The sequence below is a fragment of the Mya arenaria genome, chromosome 11 (genome assembly GCF_026914265.1).
Source record: "Mya arenaria isolate MELC-2E11 chromosome 11, ASM2691426v1".
In the NCBI taxonomy this organism is placed as follows: domain Eukaryota; kingdom Metazoa; phylum Mollusca; class Bivalvia; order Myida; family Myidae; genus Mya; species Mya arenaria.
The window spans coordinates 52110016-52130906 of record NC_069132.1 but is presented as its reverse complement, the minus strand read 5'-3'; the positions used below and the strand labels follow the sequence as shown (position 1 = coordinate 52130906).

The window sequence follows — 20891 nt, the reverse complement described above, 5'->3', positions numbered from 1 at the left end:
TCGGCCATTTTTTTCAAAAACAACCTCGGATGTATGCCGGTACATCTGTTGAAGTAGTCCGTATTTTTTTGAATAAAAGCATTAATTAAATGTAGTGTTTAAGAGTTGTATTTAATGCTCTCAGTTTAAATTGATTGCCAGTGAAGTGTATTATTGCAAACATAATTACGATTCCCAAGAGTTAAGTCATAAATTTTAACTACTAAATAAGATTACTACGCGATCTATTTGCAGCGGACTTAAACGTACCACTTTTTAAGTATGTAAACCGTCCATATACATCCGAGGTTGTTTTTGAAAAAATGGCCGAGGAGTTCCGAATGTCACCCAGTCTGAAATTTTCAATCAATAATATTCCTTCTGATTTCAAATAAATGACATAATCTAGACCAACCGGCATCGCGTAAAGCGGTTTCTAGAGTCGCAATATTGATTATCAATAGGGCACATAGAACATGCCTATCATGGTTAAGAGCCACGTATTGGATTATTACCGGTACCTTATGTCTATCGATTGACTGTCTATTTCAAGCATTACTCTTCAGTCATAAACTGTTATATTCCGAAGTGATACGAACAATGGCTGCAGAATTATCTGTATTTACAGTGGAACAATGTAGACGCGTTGAATTAAGAAAGGATGGACCTGCAGGCCATATATATGGTATTACAGTGCTGACAAAAGGAGATATAATTTTAATAAACAGTGGGATTGGAAGGCTCAACCTGCTGTCAACGGACTATAAGGTTGTGGACCATGTAAGCGTACCAGAGATGCCATTGGGCATCTGTGCTGTGTCGGACAACCAGGTGGCTGTCTGCACTTCTCAAAAGAAGATACTGTTTTTCGATGTAGAAGACAGCAAACTTCTCAAGATGGAGCGGGAAATTGAAGTAATAATACTTTTATTTTATCATCCCGTGTAAACGCTTGTTTCCTAAGCTTATCGTGGAAATTCGTGTCGCAATTGAGAGTTTCTTAAGGAGTGAATACTTTTGAATAATATTCTAATTTGATAATAATTGTTTGTTTTTTCTGTGTGTGTTTTTTTCTAATGTTATAATTGGGTATATGTTTGAATGTTTTTTATTATATTAAACACTCAATGTTTTGATTTATACAATGAAAATGTGTTTTGATCTTTAAAAAGCCGTTAAATTAATGTAGTCATGTAAATCTTGAGTATAGTAGCTTTTAGTTTAATAGTTATTGTTCGTTGTCGTTCCTAACCTCCAATGTTTTAAATTTTGAGTATATGGCCCATTGCTATTTAAAGATGACTCTTAAAGGGGCTGTGCGCCAGATGATCAATTTGCAAGAAAAAAAGAATATTGTCAAAAACTTACATAAAATTGATATCGTCGTGTACAACTCATTAAATCTTACTTACTGAGATACCAAATCACTTTCGACAAACTTAAGTTTTGAAGTTTTTGCCGTTTTTTTAGCTCTACTGGCCAAAGGCCAAAAGAGCTTATGCGATGGTAACGTGTACGTAGTATGTGCGTTCATGCGTCCGTGCGTCTATAAACAATCCTCGTTAACACGATACAGCCTTCAGTTTTGATTGTATCTTGATGAAACATGTACAGTATCTACATATCCATTAGAGCTCGGTTCCTATCGAAAACCAGCCAGATCCGCCCATGCATACCTAGATTATGGGCATTGATAGTATAAAAAATCATGTTAACGATTGCTCGTTAACACGATACAGCCTTCAGGTTTGATTGTATCTTGATAAAACTTGTACAATATCTACATATCCATAAGAGCTCGGTTCCTTTCGAAATACTATTTAAACGTTCTAACATTTGGCCTAGTGAGATGAAAGACCCAAGTTAATTTAATCATCTAACTATGTCGAATGTGCATGACAACCAAATTTGAAGACCTAAGTGCAAATATTTTTTTCTTATTGAGCGGACAAGATGGCAAAATTATATCTTTGTACCTGCCATAGTTTGCATGCAAGTGGCAAAAGAATGAACAACCTTCTGTGCTTCCAACAATTTTATTGTTGAATATAACTGATCAATGTAAATTCAGGCAATGCAAAACGATGTTCAGTTTTTAGTTAAATTTGAACAATAACAAAAACAACATTATGAACTGTGGTTAACCTCCATATGACACAGTATCTTCCATTGTTATTATTGTCAAAAAAGGAGATAATTATTAACAATATTTCAGTTTTTTTCTAAAATGGCCACAATTCTATTGTTGTGGGCCTAAATTGTTAAAGCTGTGTATATATTCAAGTGCAATTTAAAATTTCTACTATGTCAATAAATTATGAAAAGCTTGGTAAAATCATACATAGCACGTCTTCTTGTGACCAAGTGAAGAGTCAAAACTGTGTTGAATATATTAAAATGTAGAAGCCACGTGCCTCAACTCTATCTTCACTACATGAGAGAAAATAAAAAACCAAGCTGCACAACTTTACTTGCCAATTAACATTTCTATCAAACGTTGCAAAATTACTATATAAATGTTTGTATTAATTTTGGTTAATTTTGCCATAACTCTAACATTACTATGCTTCATGTTCCCCTACAATTACATATCTTGCAATGAAAATGCATATACCATCAGGGTTAGACACTAACATTTTTCACAAGGTAGTCCCTCGGACTACTGGATCCCAAATCTGGGTAGTCCAGCAAAAACTCTGGTAGTCCATAAAAATGCAAGCCGCAACGGATTCCTTCAGTGTTTTGTGAGACTTAGCCTTCTTAGAACATTGTCAGTATAACCCTTTGATTGGTCATGATTTTTATCTGTCTCAATCTTAAAATTTCCACATTCTTCAAAACAATTTTTGGCCTTTAAATTTAATTTTAAAACCAAAAAAATGCTAAAAACTATGCTAAAATACCTCAGATTAAAAATAAAAACCATGCTAAAATACCCCATAATCTGTCACTTTCAGGAAAATGTTGCAATAAATCACTTGACACTAAAACACCTCGACTGAGATCGTTGCTAAGTTATGGCACAAATGACAGACATCCTACTGATAAGCAATATTTGATTATTGGCATCTAAACAACATATCATATAATACTTAAAAAAACATGATGAAATAAATTCCGAAAGTGTTATTAATTATTTTTGTATGGGAGTAAGATAACAATTAACATGATGCTGCCTGTCACTCAAACTAGCGTCCAGATTAGGCAGGGCTTATCAGTTGCCGTTGCTATCCGCCATGACCTCCGACAATCCTCACATATCAACAGTAGTGTAATTACGCTGTTATATATATTAACACAAATTATGTCTCATAATTGAGAGATAGTAAAGACAGTTTAAGAAATCCGAAATACTGACATTTTCCCTTTATGCTGCTAAAATTATAATTGATAACAAGGGACTGTTTAGTAGACTAATTCAATCTCAAAATGTCTTAATGTAAACGTACATAATATATATATTTCCGTTTTAATAGCATAAGAAATATCATTATGAGAATTAGTGTACAATATTGATGATATCTTGCGATTTAGTTTGATTTTGAAATTTGTCTCCTTATTGTGCGAAAAGTTTTAAAACCGAGGCATATACATTTGCATTTAAGTTTGTTTAACATATTAGTGAAAAAGACACCTCAATTTATGTGAGTTACATTTTTTATTAAATTTAATTAAATATCTGATATATAGCTTAAGGTCACAAAAAATATATACGTATAGATAAAATAAAATCATATTTTAAAATGATGCAAATCAAAGTAAAAACCTTTACATGTATAATGACTATGGTCGTTTCAAAATTTCTAGGCTGATTGTTAGAACAGTTTTGCATTTCATTTAAAACGGAAATTTATTCATTGAGAGAAACAATAAGGTAGTTATATAAATAATGATTACGCTTGTATAAAACAGGTGATTCTGAATCGAAAAAGGAAGAAAAACAGCGAAATCCATTGAGTTTGACAATGGATCTATACAAACATCTTTTTTTGTTGATTTTCGTATAGGAAATTAATACATGTTTTGTTTCCCTTTATTTGAGTTTTAAAATAGAGACTGTTATTGTACTGTAACAAAATTCCGATGTTATTTAGAAATAAATTATTTTAAAGACTAGACATTTTTCTACCTGAATTATACATTGCATACAATTAATAATAATGAACTTATTTAATGTTATACTTGGTTTTATTGCTATGTTTTACGATGTTCCATGCATTTTTTTATCTTATTGTCATTTATAACTTTTGTATTATTATCGTCTGCTTCTGGGTATTTGTCGGAGGTCCTTAATTAAGAGGTCATGTGACACTGTAGGTGTAGCCTTATCGCTATCGGCGTGGTGTTAATTGTTATTGGCCCTAGCTTCAATGTATAAAATGTTACATTTTGGCGCGAAAATTAAAGCACACAACTCTGTCATCGTCTGCACTTACACTGCATTATACCTGTTTTGGCAGTATGATTAATTTATCAGCTGTTCTTCTAAAAGCCAGTTTAAAAGATTTCATAAGCCAGACATAATGTTCCTTCTGTTTGCTTTAAATAAACACCGACATTTGGCAATACCCTAAACCATAATAATCATGACGTATTTTCAGAAAATCTAAAAATAGTAACAACCGTCAAGTGTTTATCTGCATCGTATCTTTCATTGTTTTTGACTGAAAATGCAAGGGATTTAGAAAATCTGCCACTTGGACCCAAATCTGCATTTAAGCAGAGGTGCACATGTCTGACGATTAAAACACACCATAGAGTGTGAAAATGGTTTTTTCCCTTTCTAAATAAAGACATTCTACTGACTGGTTTAAACATTAATCGAAAGGCTATACGAAATGCGCGCGGAATTCGGTTAACAGTCCATGTTGTCCGGAACTGCTCGGCCATCTTCGGCAAGCTTTACAATGAGTGTTTACCGGTGATAATCGGCTTCTTGACATCACGTTTTACGCAAGTTTAAGCGTAATAAAGATTTTATGCTCAATTAACTGATGTGATATTTACTTTCTTCTAGTAGTCTGACGGACTATTGACTTAAAATTTCTTGTAGTCCGACCATAAATCTGGTAGTCTCGGACTAACGGACTACTGTTCGTGTCGAACCCTGATACCATCCACAATTTACATTGTCTCAAACTCTAAAGGATTCACTTGAAGAAATTTCATTGTCCTTGACTTTTAACTGACTGAATCAGTGTTGGCAGTCAGCCAGTATTGTTGTAGCGTACGGTGATACTGGAACTATATTGATTTTTACAATCCTCTTTGTGTCCTTTTCATTGAGTTTCACATTCGATTGCAATGATTCCTTTCTAAAGCAGAACTTCTTGATGCTAAGTGTTAGCATCTCAGAGTTATAGCTGTACTGTTTCGGTGCCTTCAGTGGACGGACTGTTCAGTTGTTACCTGGCATGGAGAAGGCCACTTTCCACATATGTTAAACAAGTAGAGTAGGGATGTAGTTGTGGAGTGAATACATTTGAAGTTTATTCAATTGTAAACTACAAAAGGTTTCAGAACAATTGGAAAATGTCAGTGATAAAGAAAGCATGTATGTGCGTTTTCCAACATCAATGATTATATTTTAAAGAAAGCTTAAATCTACGATTACTGAAAATATAATATATCCCTGAATACATTGTTTAGGGGCATACATCAATAGATGGTTGTTGACCATCTTAAGCTCTGATGAAGATCTACAAGGAAATATTTTTTTGAAACTTTCAGCAGGTTTTGATAAAATGTACTTGAGCAGGAAAATATCAAGATATCCAAGTGAGCTTTAAATTTGTGATAGACATTCTTAAAAATAGTTTGTACTTTATGTACAAGAGCAATGTAAAGGGAAACTTTAAAAAAACATGAGAGTAAAACTCTTTTTAAGCCTATATGAACCACAAAGTTTTTTGTTGATCTTCAGCAAGAGCTGTGATATTATATGACAAATGGCCCTATAATGTGTCATTGACCTTTGAACAAGGTCAGTACATGAAAAAGATACAGCCCAGACCACCTATATACCCTATGTCTTTAAATGCAGCACTCAATTGTGAACAACCACTACCTTCACCTTGAGCTATGGATATGGGTCTTGCACGCAACACTTTGTTGTTGTTTTTTAAATGAACAAATGTTATATGTGTTAATATGTTAAGTAAGAACTTACACTGGTTCAGATTCACTGGCTCTTTAGTGACCAATCTAGTCACTGGTCCTGGCGTTGAAGGTACTTCTGGCGCAACACTAGGCTGTGACATGGTGGCAACAGACATCTGTGCCATTTCCTGTGAAAAGAATGTCTCTCCAAATAACTGGATAGTTATGATAAAATCGTTGGATGAAAAAATAGTTAAACATAAAGCAACTTTGAAAATGGTGCTAGAATTTTTTTTAGGAAAAAAAGCGTGAAAATATCATATTTTTAAAACATCAAATTATGACAAACTTCAAATAAAATTGCAAGCAGGCAGATGTTGAATAGCAGTAATGTAGTAATTAAATTAAATTATTTTTTATCCAATTTAAAGGTTGTATAAGTGAAATTCTTGACATGATATTATAAGTAACACACTTGATTTGCACAAAGATCTTAGTCGTCGTCAAAATGACTTCATTGCTTGAGGCATCGATTGATTTGAGATGACACCTCGTTTCGCAAACTTACCTGTCAATATTAGTTTTAATCATCGCGCTGTCATATTCAGCAGTAAAACTTTCTTTAAAAATATTCCATCGATCTATTTCATCACCGTTGTTGATCTGTCGGGCTCTGCTTCGCAGCAATTGTCCGTTTGTGCACTGGTCGTCTGGTTTGCACATGTTTGTTTGTGTTTTTAGCGCAAGCGAAAGTCACGTGAGGCCGTCACTTGATGAGTTTTGAAAGTATACCAATGCTATTTTTTTAAGTTTTTACCTGGTAGACATACTTAGTAAATTTTTCATTGAAACAAGAGGCCCAAAAGGGCCTATGCTCTACTGGCTGGGTTTGTGTGGTCAACACGAAAAGAACTAACCCCTTATGGGTATCTGAATACTCAACACTGAAGCCTGTATCATGTTCGCAAGCATTTATTACACAATAGCTTTTTTATACTATATAGGCCCATAATCTAATAATTTAAAGGCCCATAATCCAGGCATGCATGTGCAGATCTAGCTGGTTTTCGAAAGGAACAGGGCCGTATTCAATAAGCATCTAAGTGAATATTTCCAACTTAGTGAGAATTTCGTAATTTATGACAACGATTATTTTAAGTACCAGCTACTTTTAATCAGATTAATTCATATGCATATATTGTTTAGTCCATTTTCTTGCTTATTTTCATATTTTTGGTGTACAAACACTGACCGTTTTCTTAAAATTCAAATTAGGAAAAAGGCAATTCTTCACTAAGTTGAAAATTGTTACTAAGAAGGTTATTGAATATGGCCCCTGAGCTCTAATGAATATCCAAATACTGTACAAGTTTCATCAAGATACAATCAAAACCGAAGACTCTACTGTGTTAACGAGCAATTGTTTACTGACATACTGATTTATTTTAATATAAAGGCCCATAATCTAGGCATGCATAGGCGGAACTGGCTGGTTTCCGAAAGGAACCGAGCTCTTATGGATATCCAAATACTGTACAAGTTTCATTGAGATACAATCAAAACTGAAGACTGTATTGTGTTAACGAGCAATCGTTAAAATGTTTTTTATACTATCAATGCCCATAATATAGGTATGCATGGGCGGATCTGGTTTTCGAAAGGAACCGAGCTCTTATGGATATGTAGACACTGTACAAGTTTCATTGAGATACAATCATTGAAGACTGTATTGTGTTAACGAGCAATTGCCTACTGACACACTGATTTTTTATAATATAAAGGCCCATAATCTAGGTATGCATGGGCGGATCTGGCTGGTTTCCGAAAGGAACCGAGCTCTTATTGATATGTAGATACTGTACAAGTTTCATCGAGATACAATCAAAACTGAAGGCTGTATCGTGTTAGCGAGCAATTGCCTACTGACACACTGATCTTTTATACTATCAAGGCCCATAATCTAGGCAGTTAATAAATACTGTTTTTTTCCAAACCTATAACCTCAACCTTGGAAAGCATTTTGTGATCATGGTTAGTATAACAGTCAAACCCCCGTTGGCTTTAACTCCCAGGGACCGGTGAAAATACCTCGAGCCTCAGAAAATTCAAGCCAAGTGGGAATCTTTATCTTCAGTATAAATAAATGGGTCCTTAACATTAGTTCGAGCCAACCAGTAAGTAAAGCCAATTATGAGTATGACACTGTGACTTGACAGTCAAAGATTATGTTAAATCTAATCCTTAGGGCTATTCCAGTAAAACATATAACCCACGGGGGAAAGGCAATTATTTAAAAAGTATATAGGTGGTTGTGTTTTTCGCTTATTTGGACCCCAAAAGAGTAAATTCACTTCTGTAGAGGGTGCAATAATTAAAATGTGCCGTCCCCCCGAAGGTTATATGTATAAATGGATTAGCCCTTTGGCAAAGCAATTGAATATGTAAAAAATATAAATATAAAAGGAAGACATTCACAGAAAAATGATTGTCAGTGACTTTGGATTTCCTTTTCTTGTTAGTTATTTATTAACAGTACTTATGTATACATATGATGTTAATACATCAGCATAAACAGGAAAAGGATTGAAGAGATATAGCATAGAGCACCTATAATACTTCTCTCCTTGTTTTTATAAGTTGAAAATGATTAGGTTGGCTGTTGTATTTTTAATGTTTACACCTATATTGATACATGCTATTTATGGCTGAATCAGGCTGTCAACCAACTTATAGCCAAAACATATAAAAATAGGAATTATCTTTAAATACATACAAACTGTAAAATATAAACAGTGATTGTTTCATGCACACAATGAATGAAATTATTTTGTGTTGCTAGACATTTCCTATTGCAACAAGCAATTTTTCTGCCAGCCAGAAAAGGAAATAAATTCAAACTATAGTATAGAATAGTATAATACAAGATAAATGTTGCATGATACTGATACAAAATGCTGTAAAATACTAAACACTCAATACCAATATGTTAATACAATATTACCAGCCGAAACCTTTTCTGGTTAGCACGAATCCAGTGTTCTCTCTTGTTGGGTTGGGGAAGTTTTCCTGATTAGTTTTACACAGCATGCTTGTACTGTCCAGCACGGCTGCGTGCGCGTGTGTGTGAATATCAACTAACTCCAGATTAACATTCAAGAAAAAATAGGAACTGCTATAAGTGAATAAGTAACTTATTATTATGAAATTGATAGTAAAAATGAAACATACTACATGTACTTTGTCTGATTGTACTTTCACTGCAGTTCTCATGGCTAAAATTATAGATATTATTAAAAGACTGCATAGACTTTGTACATGATATAGTCAGTTTTAAAAAAAAAGATACCTAGAAAACTTATCGGTCGCAGACTATTGCAGTGTTGTGGTGCCATCCAACATCACAGTTTATCAGCATCTCCTTTCAGTGTCTGCCATCTCTACTTAAAAATAATTTAATGTGTGCTCATAGTCTACACCTTGCAATGTACATTGTATAGAGAATCATTATATATATTTTTTATAAAGTTCATTTTACATGTTACTCACTTGCCTGCCTTGTATAAATGGAAGACAAAAATTCTATTCATATATTGAACATGCTACACAATTGTTTTTACAAATATTTTTTTATTTGCCTCATACACCAATATCTGCTATTAAATACTTATTTAACTATATTGACTATTCTCCCTTTAGGAATAAAAGGTATTAGGCTGAAATATTTATTTTAAATTCTTATACAGATTTCGCAAAACATATTGTGGACTGGTTGAATTATATTCTTTTAAATCATATTAGTGACAAACAAGATGTTAACCCATTGAAATACAGCCTATTTTTTAATCTGAGAAAAGGAAGGGTACGTACCAAGTACCTATTTGAAAGGCTTACAAGCTGAGTACAAACTCTGCGTATGAAAGGAACATAAAACCTTACATCTGCCTTCTCCGGTCTTTCTTTGTGGAGTCATTGAAGTATGTCTCCCTCTCTCTCTCTTCAAACTGTCGCCCTCTAAATATTTGTTCCCATTTTTGACCTCGTTCCCTGTTAGAACCTCTTCCTCTTCCGGTCCCCTTCCTCTACCCCTTCCTCTTCTAGCCTCATCACTTACAGAGGTTGGTTATTCATGTAATAAAATAATTCTGGTGTATTTCCAGAACAAAGAGTCATATTAGCAATTCCAAATACTTAGCACAATGTTGAAAACTGTTTAGCATTGTTGAGTGTTCAAATATGTTAAATCAAGTCTTCAGGTTAAGGTTTTTTAAAAAGTTTTACTTCATGTCTATGATTTAGACAGTATATTGTTTTCAATAGCTCTATCAAAACTGCAAGTACATGTTTGATAATATATGAAAACTGCAAGTACATGTATAATAAAATATGGAGTGCACAATTAGTTATTATTTAAGGTTAAAGATGCACTCTTACTCCCATATAAGATTTACCACGATTAATATAATTGTTTTAATATACGAAAACAGATGAATAAATGTCGAAAACAATGTTTTTTATTAAGGATACCGAGTTTAATTTGAAAGAAAGATGCAGAAAACACGGTATTTCTGCCTTACGAGATGATAGTACATCGCAGTAAATCTTTTAGCATTCACCAATCGTTTATTTTTTTTTTGCGTTTTCAGCTTTTATAAACACGGTAATAATCTTGATATCAGTAACTAATATTTTCCATAAATGCATTATTTAGTAAGTAGTAAAAGGTTTAACAGTCAAAATTGATGTGTGTTATACATGTGTATGTATTGATTTTGAATAAGAGTGTCACTTTAATATAACAGAGGAATTAATTAAAATTCCGATCGAAAAAACTTGGGCCACTATAAAATGTTCACTGCCAAATCTTGTTTTGTATATTATTAACCATGAACATGGCTATGGGGATTTTTAGTTTCTTTAAACCATATGACCCATCCTGATTCATTATAAATCAGCTGTAGCGAAAGAAAAAATTCCAAAACCGAGACTACAAGTACAAAAATTAACTATCTCTATGTGCTACATTTGGAATACAAATTTTTCATTTACTGTTTGTTTACCTAATTTTGAATGATAACGGTGTATTCTATACTGGTCTGCAAGATTGTTATTATGAACTGGAGAAAATTGTTTACCTGAGTTTTGTATTCTTCTAGCCACAATAATGCGCGTATAAGGAACTTTTTTAACATTTGGATATTCATTTTCTTCCAACTCCAATTATGACAATCGAGTACGTTTTCCTCTAAGTTGCCTTGGAGACACTGGCTGTTCCATTTCCTATAGATATTCAATATTATAAGTAATTGATAAACAAACAAACCCTGGCAGAATACTTAGTTTGTTGAATAAAATGTATAGTTCACAGAATCTATGTAATATTGGTCGGTATTGGTGATGTCCATTCTTTACTTTAAATAATAGTATGGGCAATTCTACAGCAACACATATATAAACTTAACGAAATGGAATGAATAGTTTGATATTTAAAGCATTTCAGTACTGAAAATTGTCAAACTTCATGTACAATTATTTTTTTTAAACTGTTTTGAAATGGCCTCTTAACTTGAAGAACGCTACAAATTGTTACAAATGCACCAGCATGCACAGGGTAGCAAAATTTCCACAAGAAAATAATTGAAATATTTTGTTATTATCTATTATTGTGAAAAAACAAACAAACCCTTATGCAATAAAGAAACACTAGAAAACATCACGTAAAACACTTGAAGGATCGTGAGGTGACACAATGATCCGTATATATTCTTATAATCATCTAAAATGATGTAATATCGGTTACAAACTTATTTGTATTGACAAATATGGGCTTATTTTGAGGTAATAATGTGTATGCCGTTTTTATGCCGATTAAAGGACCATCTGGCGCATAGCCCCTTTAACTTGTCGTCTGATAATATCCCGGTAACACTTGAAAGTGATACCGGGTACCAGGTTTTAGCACCAACCTACTTTCGGTTTGAGTTAAGCATTGCATTCGGAACTCCTCGGCCATTTTATCGAAAACAACCTCGGATGTAATTGGACGGTTTACATACTCAAAAAGTGGTACGTTTAAGTTCGCTGCAAGTAGATCGCGTAGTAATTTTATTAAGCAGTTAAACTTTATGAATTTACTCGTGGGAATCTTAATTTTGTTTACAATAATTCACTTCACTGGCAATCAATTTAAACTAATATCAATAAATACCACTCTAAAACAGTATATTTAATTAATGATATAATTCAAAAATTTACGAACTACTTCAACTGATGTATCGGCATCCATCCGAGGTTGGTTTAGATAAAATGACCGAGGAGCTCCGAATGTAAGCGTTGAGGTCAGTTGGCCATAGGCCAAGGTCATTGTGACCGTAAGCTGAAAATAAACAGTTTCCTATCAATAATTGAAAAACGCATATGCCTAAAGACCTCGAACTTGGCAGAGGTCCCTCTACATGACCAGCGCTCTAACTATTTCGAAGCTGAAAGCAAGGGCGATCTTGAGCTGAAAATCCGATTTCTTTCAATAACTGAAGAATGCTTGTAACTAGGTACCTCAAACTTGGTATGCCAGTAAACTGCATCTGCTTCCTTTTATTAATGCTTCAACAACATTCGCGAAGTCTTTGATGCTTTGCATCAAAATTAGTCGTGTTAAAGGTTTAACATGTGACCTGTGAATCGGACAATATGGAAAAATTGCAGGATTTTTTGTACGCGCGTGCGTCCCGATACGAAAATATGTTGTACGGTCACGTGTTGAAAGTAAGAGTCTCCGATTGGACGTATAAATTAGGTATAGAATAATTAAAGATATTTCACTGAAAAACACACATTGCTTGTATATTTGATAACAATTCTAACGGATATTCTGCAAGTTGAAATGTGTTCAAAAGCAACAATATGATGACCATCTCTGGATGTGACCTTGATATAGGATATTTTTTTTATTAATTCAGACAAATATTTGAAAATAAAGCATACTATTTATAGGAATTATGATTATTTCGAGGGTTATCATTCACGATAATTTTCCACAAGGTCAATGTCAAATAGGGTTTCATTCAAAATTTCGACCATTTCTACCAAATTTTAAAACTGGGAAAGTGATACACATCACTCCTTTCACATACGATTATATCATCAATGCTAAACGATAAGTTTAAGGGTAAGTAACAGTGGAACATGTGGCTAATGGTTCATGAAATATGTCAAAAATGTGAATATGTTTTCCAATATTTATGTTTTGAAATTGATATAACGGATTTGACATAGTTTTAAGCATAAAAAGAAAATCATCTTAAATTACTTATGTTAAAATGAATAGAAATCATTATTTATTGAAATTGGGATTAAAAATATTTTGCCATCTACCCCTAAACGTAACATGTCATGATTTTCATCCCTCCATAATTATATACTCTCATAGAATTAATTTCAAATATCGACTTAACCAACTTGATGGTAAGTCTTTATTTCGTTTCAGAATGTTTTCAGTATACAATGAGATTTAAAAGCAAAAAAAAACCCTGTTTACCTCAACACTCAGTTCCCTACTAATTGTATCGAAATCGCTGTCGTTTACAACCTAAATTCTTGTTATAGAACTTTCTGTATGGGCTTTACATTGAGCATTCGATGTCAGGGATGTTTTCTTTTTAAATGATAATGGCCGGGTTCTTGATTCTATGGTGGTCGAAAATACTTCAAAAGGTACCGCTATGTTGGAAGGGCGAATACACATTTAATCAAATTGAATGAAGAACTTACAAATTTTATCATATAGCTTCATCATTATACTAGTAAATAAATAAATGAACGTTGATCACTTTGATGAACACGAAGTCCCTTCATTTACAATTGCATATAATTGATATCAGCAGAATGGAAAGTGTTAGAAGAAAAGTAGTAGTAGTAGTATTTTTGGAGGAAGTGGTTCTTGTTGGTGTTGGCGATGTTGTTATAGAAGTCATCATCACTTATAACTGTATTATTATCATTATTATTATTATTATTATTATTATTATTATTATTATTATTATTATTATTATTATTATTATTATTATTATTATTATTATTATAAGTAGTCGTAGAAGTAGTAGCAGTAGCAGTAGAAGTAGCAGTAGCAGAAGCAGAAGCAGTAGCAGTAGCAGTAGTAGTTGTAGCAGTAGTAGTATTAGTGGTGGGGAGTCATTATTTTATAGGGAAGTCAATTTTGACTTCCAATAATATCTCTTAACGGTACTCTACACAAATTGACTCAAAGTCATTTTGAACAGCTCATTTACATATTAAGCCAACAATGAATCAGGACTCCTGTCGCACACCCCAACTGTCTTGCATCGTTTTGATTTAATTGCGAAACTAAGGCCACTCCTTTTTTATTTTTTGGTTTACAAGAATTTTTGGAAAAAATGTCCACCGGGTGGTCGAAAAAAAAGAAGGAAAAAAGTCACAAAACATACTCTTAAAGAGTGAAAATTAGAGAACATCATAAAAACATTGAAAATTAATATCATTGACTTGACATTTTAAATTTTTAAACAGCTATGAATGTATGTTTTAATACACTCAAAGTTTCAAAGTTCTAATTAAATACACAGTTTAAATCTTACAAACTGTGCATATAAAACATCAATGAAATTAACTATAAAATATGTTTACATGTATAAACTACACTCTTTATCAAAGATACATTGAATATCACTCAGCAAGACATTTGTTTAGCTTCAAAGGTATGCTACCGCAAAAGTGAATGCAGAACACTTAAAAACTGACCAATATTAAATTGAAAAAAAGACAAGGCGAATTTTACGCATTAAAATACACAAAAATTGCACTGTATTAAAACAATACATTACATTTTCTAAACATTGTTTCAGTTATTTCGATATTAGAAAATGTCAATAAAGTGAAATAATCACCCATTTTGTAAATAAGGAAGTAACATTTAATGAAGACATTTAAGCTTCAATATTGTGAAAACATTCCTGAAAAACTAAAAACCAAACTAGACCTAGATTTGAGTTTTAATAACCCTTACCATGCGGGGTCCTAGTTGTGTGTGACCCGATCCATGCTAATATGGATATTTTCGGACCGGGATATTTACCATAGGATGTTCACCAAATCCATTTCAAATACTAATCTTGCAGCAAATTACCACATCAGTACATAAAAATCACATAGCAAAATAATAAATCTAGCATGTGACTTAACTTTATGTACCAATGATAGTAAACTGAGAAATCCATAAGTATGTATCGGAAATTTTCATCTTCTCCCAACTCCGCCATTTTGTGTATACATGCGTTCACAGGGCATCTATACTTCATGCTTGTTTATTTTTCATTTTAAAGAGTATTCCTTGATTACAACAACAAATCTCATCTATAGTGAAATATCAAGTTCATTACAAATTGAAATGGACTTATTCAATATAGTTTTCCGTGTTGTTTTATCTAAATGTTTCGCACACAACTCCCGGCATTAGTAAATGTCATTGACACATGTGTTCAACTCTTTCATTGTTTTTACTCTACTATTAACCCAAACATGAATAAACATGTAATGTAGAATAAACACAAGCTTTACATTGACTCAATGACAAGTATTTCCAAACCATTCTGTGATTTAAAATCCATAAACACCACCGACCGAACTTGTGAAACTAGGTCACTGGTGTCAACTAAGAAATTTTACTTTCAATTTCACCACTCACACTTAGTGCACGGTTATTTGATATTTAACCATAACATGTTATAACATGTTTTTCTCACACATAATTTACAGATATTTGTGTCTACTAATTCGATGACACCCGCTGTCACTTTTCTTATCTATAAACAACAATATTTTCATGACCTAAATTGGCGGGGAAAAACAACAATCACGTGACAGTTATTGTTTGTGTCGGCTGTTAAATTTGCCAATGTTTGTTGCTATTGTTATTTTAACAACTCCTGCATATTTTAATTAATAATTTCATACAAAGAATGACTGCTAACGGCAATTCCGCCATTGCCAACGGCGCTGCCATAACAGTTAACGGGCTCACATGCTATCACTTTAAATTGGCGAATACGGCTACGGAACAATAAACCAGTCCAGATCTACTGCATTCGTACTCTTATCTGTTCGTTTTCTTTTCGTTTCGCAACAAAATCAATACGGTCGGGAAAATCATTTTGAAAAAAAAAATGAAATTCATTTTTTATTTTTTTGTACTTTTCGGAAAATTAGACCCGCCGGTTTTGTAAACCAATTTATATAAAAGTAGTGGCCTAATAGCTGTATGGTGTGACTAGATCCCCCACATCATATTAACCTTTTTGATTGATGGTTTACAGTCACTCACTAGCCTCGATCGGACAGCTGTTTACAATCGATTTCGAAGTGGTACGGGTCCTTTTCGATAAACTTAGACTTGTGCGTTATCATTTACATTAACAGGTTAAGCAGGTCTCTTTACGCGAAACTATAGGCTAATTTGTGTTGCTTACAACGAGTGTAGACTACGCTTTTATCCTAAGGCATGCCGATGTAAGGAAGAACGTTGATCCCCATAGAATTACGACCCAGGTCATAATTCTTAAAAAAGTGACTCCTTTTATATAAAGTATTCCCCCCCCCCCCGCTATAAAATAATGACTTCCCATTGTGGTTCTATAAAAATAACCCCACGTTGATTTATTTTTTGTGGCCTGCTGACACAATAAATACAATAACAAGATAAACAATACTCAACGTACATGTATATTTAAACGCGATCATTCGCGATCCGAGCATATCCGAAGATGTTGCGTTCATCGGATGACAATCGCAATTGCCGAAATGCCGTTCATTTAAGGAATGCGAGTTGTGATGTAAATATGATGATTTGAACTACTGTCTGTCTAATTGATTTTTCTATCAGGCTTTTTTTTCTCGCGACTTTCATTGATACTGTATATTTTGTTACTTTATATTATTATCACATGGAGGTAAACATGTGTTTTATTTCAGCTGGACCATAATTGCAACCAATACATATATACTTATCATAAATACTTTTTATATTGTTAGTATGTATAAGTATCATATGGAAGTAATCATGTTTTCTATTTCAGCTGACCCATGACTGCAACCATGTGGCATACATGACAGAGCACCTGTATATAGCGTCCGATTATACAGTGTACCAGTACACACGGACTGGTCAGAGGGTAAGGGAGATCTACACAGCAGATGGATTGGGTTGGAATAGAGTTGCAGTGAGCCGTTCCAGACTTTACATTACGAATTATAATGAAAACAAACTGGTGACGGTGGACATGGAGGGCCAAGTTCTCGCTACACTGGTTGATACGGACCTTGATCGCCCCACAGGTGTCTGTGTGTCCCCTAGTGGACAGGTGTTTGTTTGTGGCTATATTTCCAACACCATCTTACAGGTGGACAGTCAGGGCCAACAAAAGTTGGCTACACTGGCCAACAAGAATGATGATGTGTCCTGCCCACAATCAATGCACTTTGACAGTAGGACATCATCCCTTCTTGTTGGTCAAAACAATACTGATGATCTTTTGGTGTTGAAACTTAAATGGAAAAGAAATCCTATTACCATTAAATTATCATAGAACTAAATGTTAACTAAACTGATTTAAATACCAGTAAGAATCATTGATAAAAGGAATTTTGTAAACTGATAACTGTATGGTATTCAATTTATTTGTCATCTGCTTATCATTTGTTATCAGCTGTTTAGTGATATGTGATACTAATAGGAAAAACATATCGAAACTACTATATATAACATTTACGATTGCATTTCAAATCTCAAATTTCAAAGACCAAGAATATCAAATGACTACGTCATCACAATAAAGCTAATAGCGTCAATTTGAATGAAATAGTTTATGTTAATTACAAAAAACGAGTAATTTTAAGCGAAAGAACACTTGCTTATTTGGTCAAGATAGAGGGAGATTTGGGGAGATGGACAAATTTCTGTGGAGAAGATTTTTTCTTATTGGACTATAGAAAAAAACACTTTGGTAGAAACATTGTCATTGTTTGTGCTGTTACTTCTCTTTAAACGTATTGAAGTGTATTTGCCATTTGCCATTGTTTTCAGATTCAATATTTTGCATTCAAGATAACTTTCGATACAACTGCACCAACCAACCCTTTTTATTTACAATTATTTGACCTGTATTTGAATTTAATTTTGCAATGCATATGAACTCAAGAAATGAAAACAAGGCTTGTGAGGGTTTTTATATTTCACACATTTAAGTATAGGAGAGACAACGAGTGGACGTATCTCTGGCATATAAATCCGAACGTAGCGAGGGTATATATGTCATAGATACGTCCACGAGGTGTCTATCCGACTTAGATCACGTGAACTAAAGCGAGGAGGTTTGGTTTCTTGTTCTTCAATCTAAAGATTCATCGTTTCAAAGATGTTCAGATGTTAAAATAAAGCTAACCAAAAAAGTGATTTGGTATGGCCTTACAAATAAATGCATTTTAAAGTTTTATTTGTATTTTGTAATAAGTTTCCCCAAGTTAATGCATACTTTGATAAGATTTACCTTTTGCGTTTTATCTTTTTTAAGAATTGTTTGGATAAGAGTGAGGTTTTTGCCCATAAACTGGTTTAAACCCCCAGTAAATTTACATTTTACTGACCGTTCCAAGGCGGTACATAACAATTCTTGATAAACATACCAATTATTTATATATATATAGTATTTATGCACTGTGCTATTTGTAGAGTCTTGTGCTGTTCTATGTTTATTGTTTGTGATATTGTGTTCTATGTCTTTGGCGATTGCCCATTGCCACTAAACCGGGTTTATGTTTAAACGTTTTGCTACTGAGCATGTTTCTGTAGCTTTTTTGCATATATATTGTGAGGAAAAATGTAATTGTTTGGATGTATTATTTGTCGTGAACGACTTGAATAAGGGTTCTGATAAACGTATTACCTGTGTCATAATACTTTTCATATTACACTTTTAGACGGAATTCACCACGATCAATATAATCAATTTGCTACTGGCGCTGGATCGTTTTTCATTGTCCTCTTATATACCCGCTGTTTACAGTATTAAGGTTTCAATGAGACGAAACAGATACCTTCTGATGAACAGTCAAACCATAACACTTGAAAACTGTCTAAAATGTTCATTATCAGCATATAAATAAATCAATACAATTGAGGAATGTGACCTGTACGTACTATAATGTTAATCATGATAATAGTATATAGCTTCAAAACTTTTTTGAATATATAACTTAACCCTTAAAGCTAACAACAAATTTTTAGCGACTTAAATAGTGGAAAGACCAACTAAAATAATGTTAAGCTACTCTGGTTCCACTGAGTTCGCTTCTTTATATCCCGTTTTAGATTTGTTCAAGTATGAAATAATGTTTCCCGTTTGTTAAGTTTATTTAATGATTATTTTTAGACCATGAAAGAAATTTTAAAAATAGGTGCCTGATAAATTACATATTATTTTTTCTTGGCCTATGATTACAGTTTCATGCTTAACTGTTCATCAAATGTGATCCATTTTGTCTCGATGAAATCGTGTTTTAGGAGTTGTATATATACTTCTGATGGTACAACGTGTATATGAGAAATGGAGCAATGAAATAGCGAATGCCGATTGGTTGGATAAGAGTGAGCGTGGTCTAATGATTGTATTTAAAATGTATGTCGATAATAATATGCAGGAAAATTAGTGTTTTATGAAATATGGTATCCAATTTTCTCCGTTATTTATATTTTTGTCGTTAATGTACATATATTGTCATAATTTAAGCAATGTCTTACGAAGGAATTTACGCTTTTTTAGTGAGTATTGTTTCTTTATTTGTTCTCTAGATGTGTTTATAATAACCTTAACGAACTGTGTATTTGTTGTAACAGTTTCAAATAAAACCAAAACCAGTTTAATTTTTTTATGAAACCCGAAACCGGTTTTGAATCTATCGAAACCCCTAACAGAGGCGGTTTCATCGGTTCGTTCCATCCGAAAACTAGTTAACTTTGAAAACAACACGGCGGAAAGTGATCAACTACGTTTATTGAAACTCAATCTTTTTGATAACAATGCCTTACAATGGGCAAATGAGCTAAATGAAAAATAAAATAAAAAAAAGTTATAAGAATATTGGCTACATGCAGTGGCTTCGTCATGTTGAAACTGTGAACATTTGCTACCTCAAGCAAAACGATCAAAACCGGTTTCATAACCGTTACTGCTGAAACCATTGTAAGCAAAACTGAAATTGGTTTGCTATCAACAAAAACGAACATTTTACAAGATATTTTTATAATTTTGAAAGAATATACGATTATATTCAAGAATATTTTAGTAAAGTGTGACTGTGTTATAGTTCAGAAACATTTTAGCATATACATTTGAAAATAAATGATGGTTTGTGTGAGGTTTTTATACAGGTTTTCATCGAAAAGCGGGTTAATAGAATGAGGATGTCGCAGGGTGGACGGGCGTCAAACTGTATTAAGCATTAATGAATAGTGATAAATTTAGTGTGTAGGTAGCTAATGTGAACAGCGAGCTTGGCACTGCTTTTGAGGGGGATTCGGTGAAGGTCAAGGTCACTGTTACTAAAAATAGAAATGGTTCTCGCCCAATTATTTCAGTTAGGATTGATTGAGTGTGATGAAACTTGGTGTGTAGGTAGCTTATGTGAAGGGATTGCTTTTGGAATTATGGCCGGGAGAGGGGTAATGATTCTATCGGAGTCAAAATACTTCTTTCCTTCATTATCGTATCTGCGAGGTCTATCCCGAA

The 20891-nt window shown here is 33.3% G+C and overlaps 1 protein-coding gene across 1 annotated transcript; it reads left to right on the top strand.

Annotated features, from left to right (window-relative positions):
* Nucleotides 1-322: 322 nt before the first annotated feature.
* Nucleotides 323-20021, top strand: LOC128209170 (uncharacterized). Its single transcript, XM_052913076.1, has 2 exons — nucleotides 323-894; nucleotides 17184-20021. The coding sequence occupies exons 1-2, from the start codon at nucleotides 580-582 to the stop codon at nucleotides 17691-17693; spliced, it is 825 nt and encodes a 274-aa protein (XP_052769036.1). The 5' UTR covers nucleotides 323-579; the 3' UTR covers nucleotides 17694-20021.
* The last annotated feature ends 870 nt before the right edge of the window (nucleotides 20022-20891 follow it).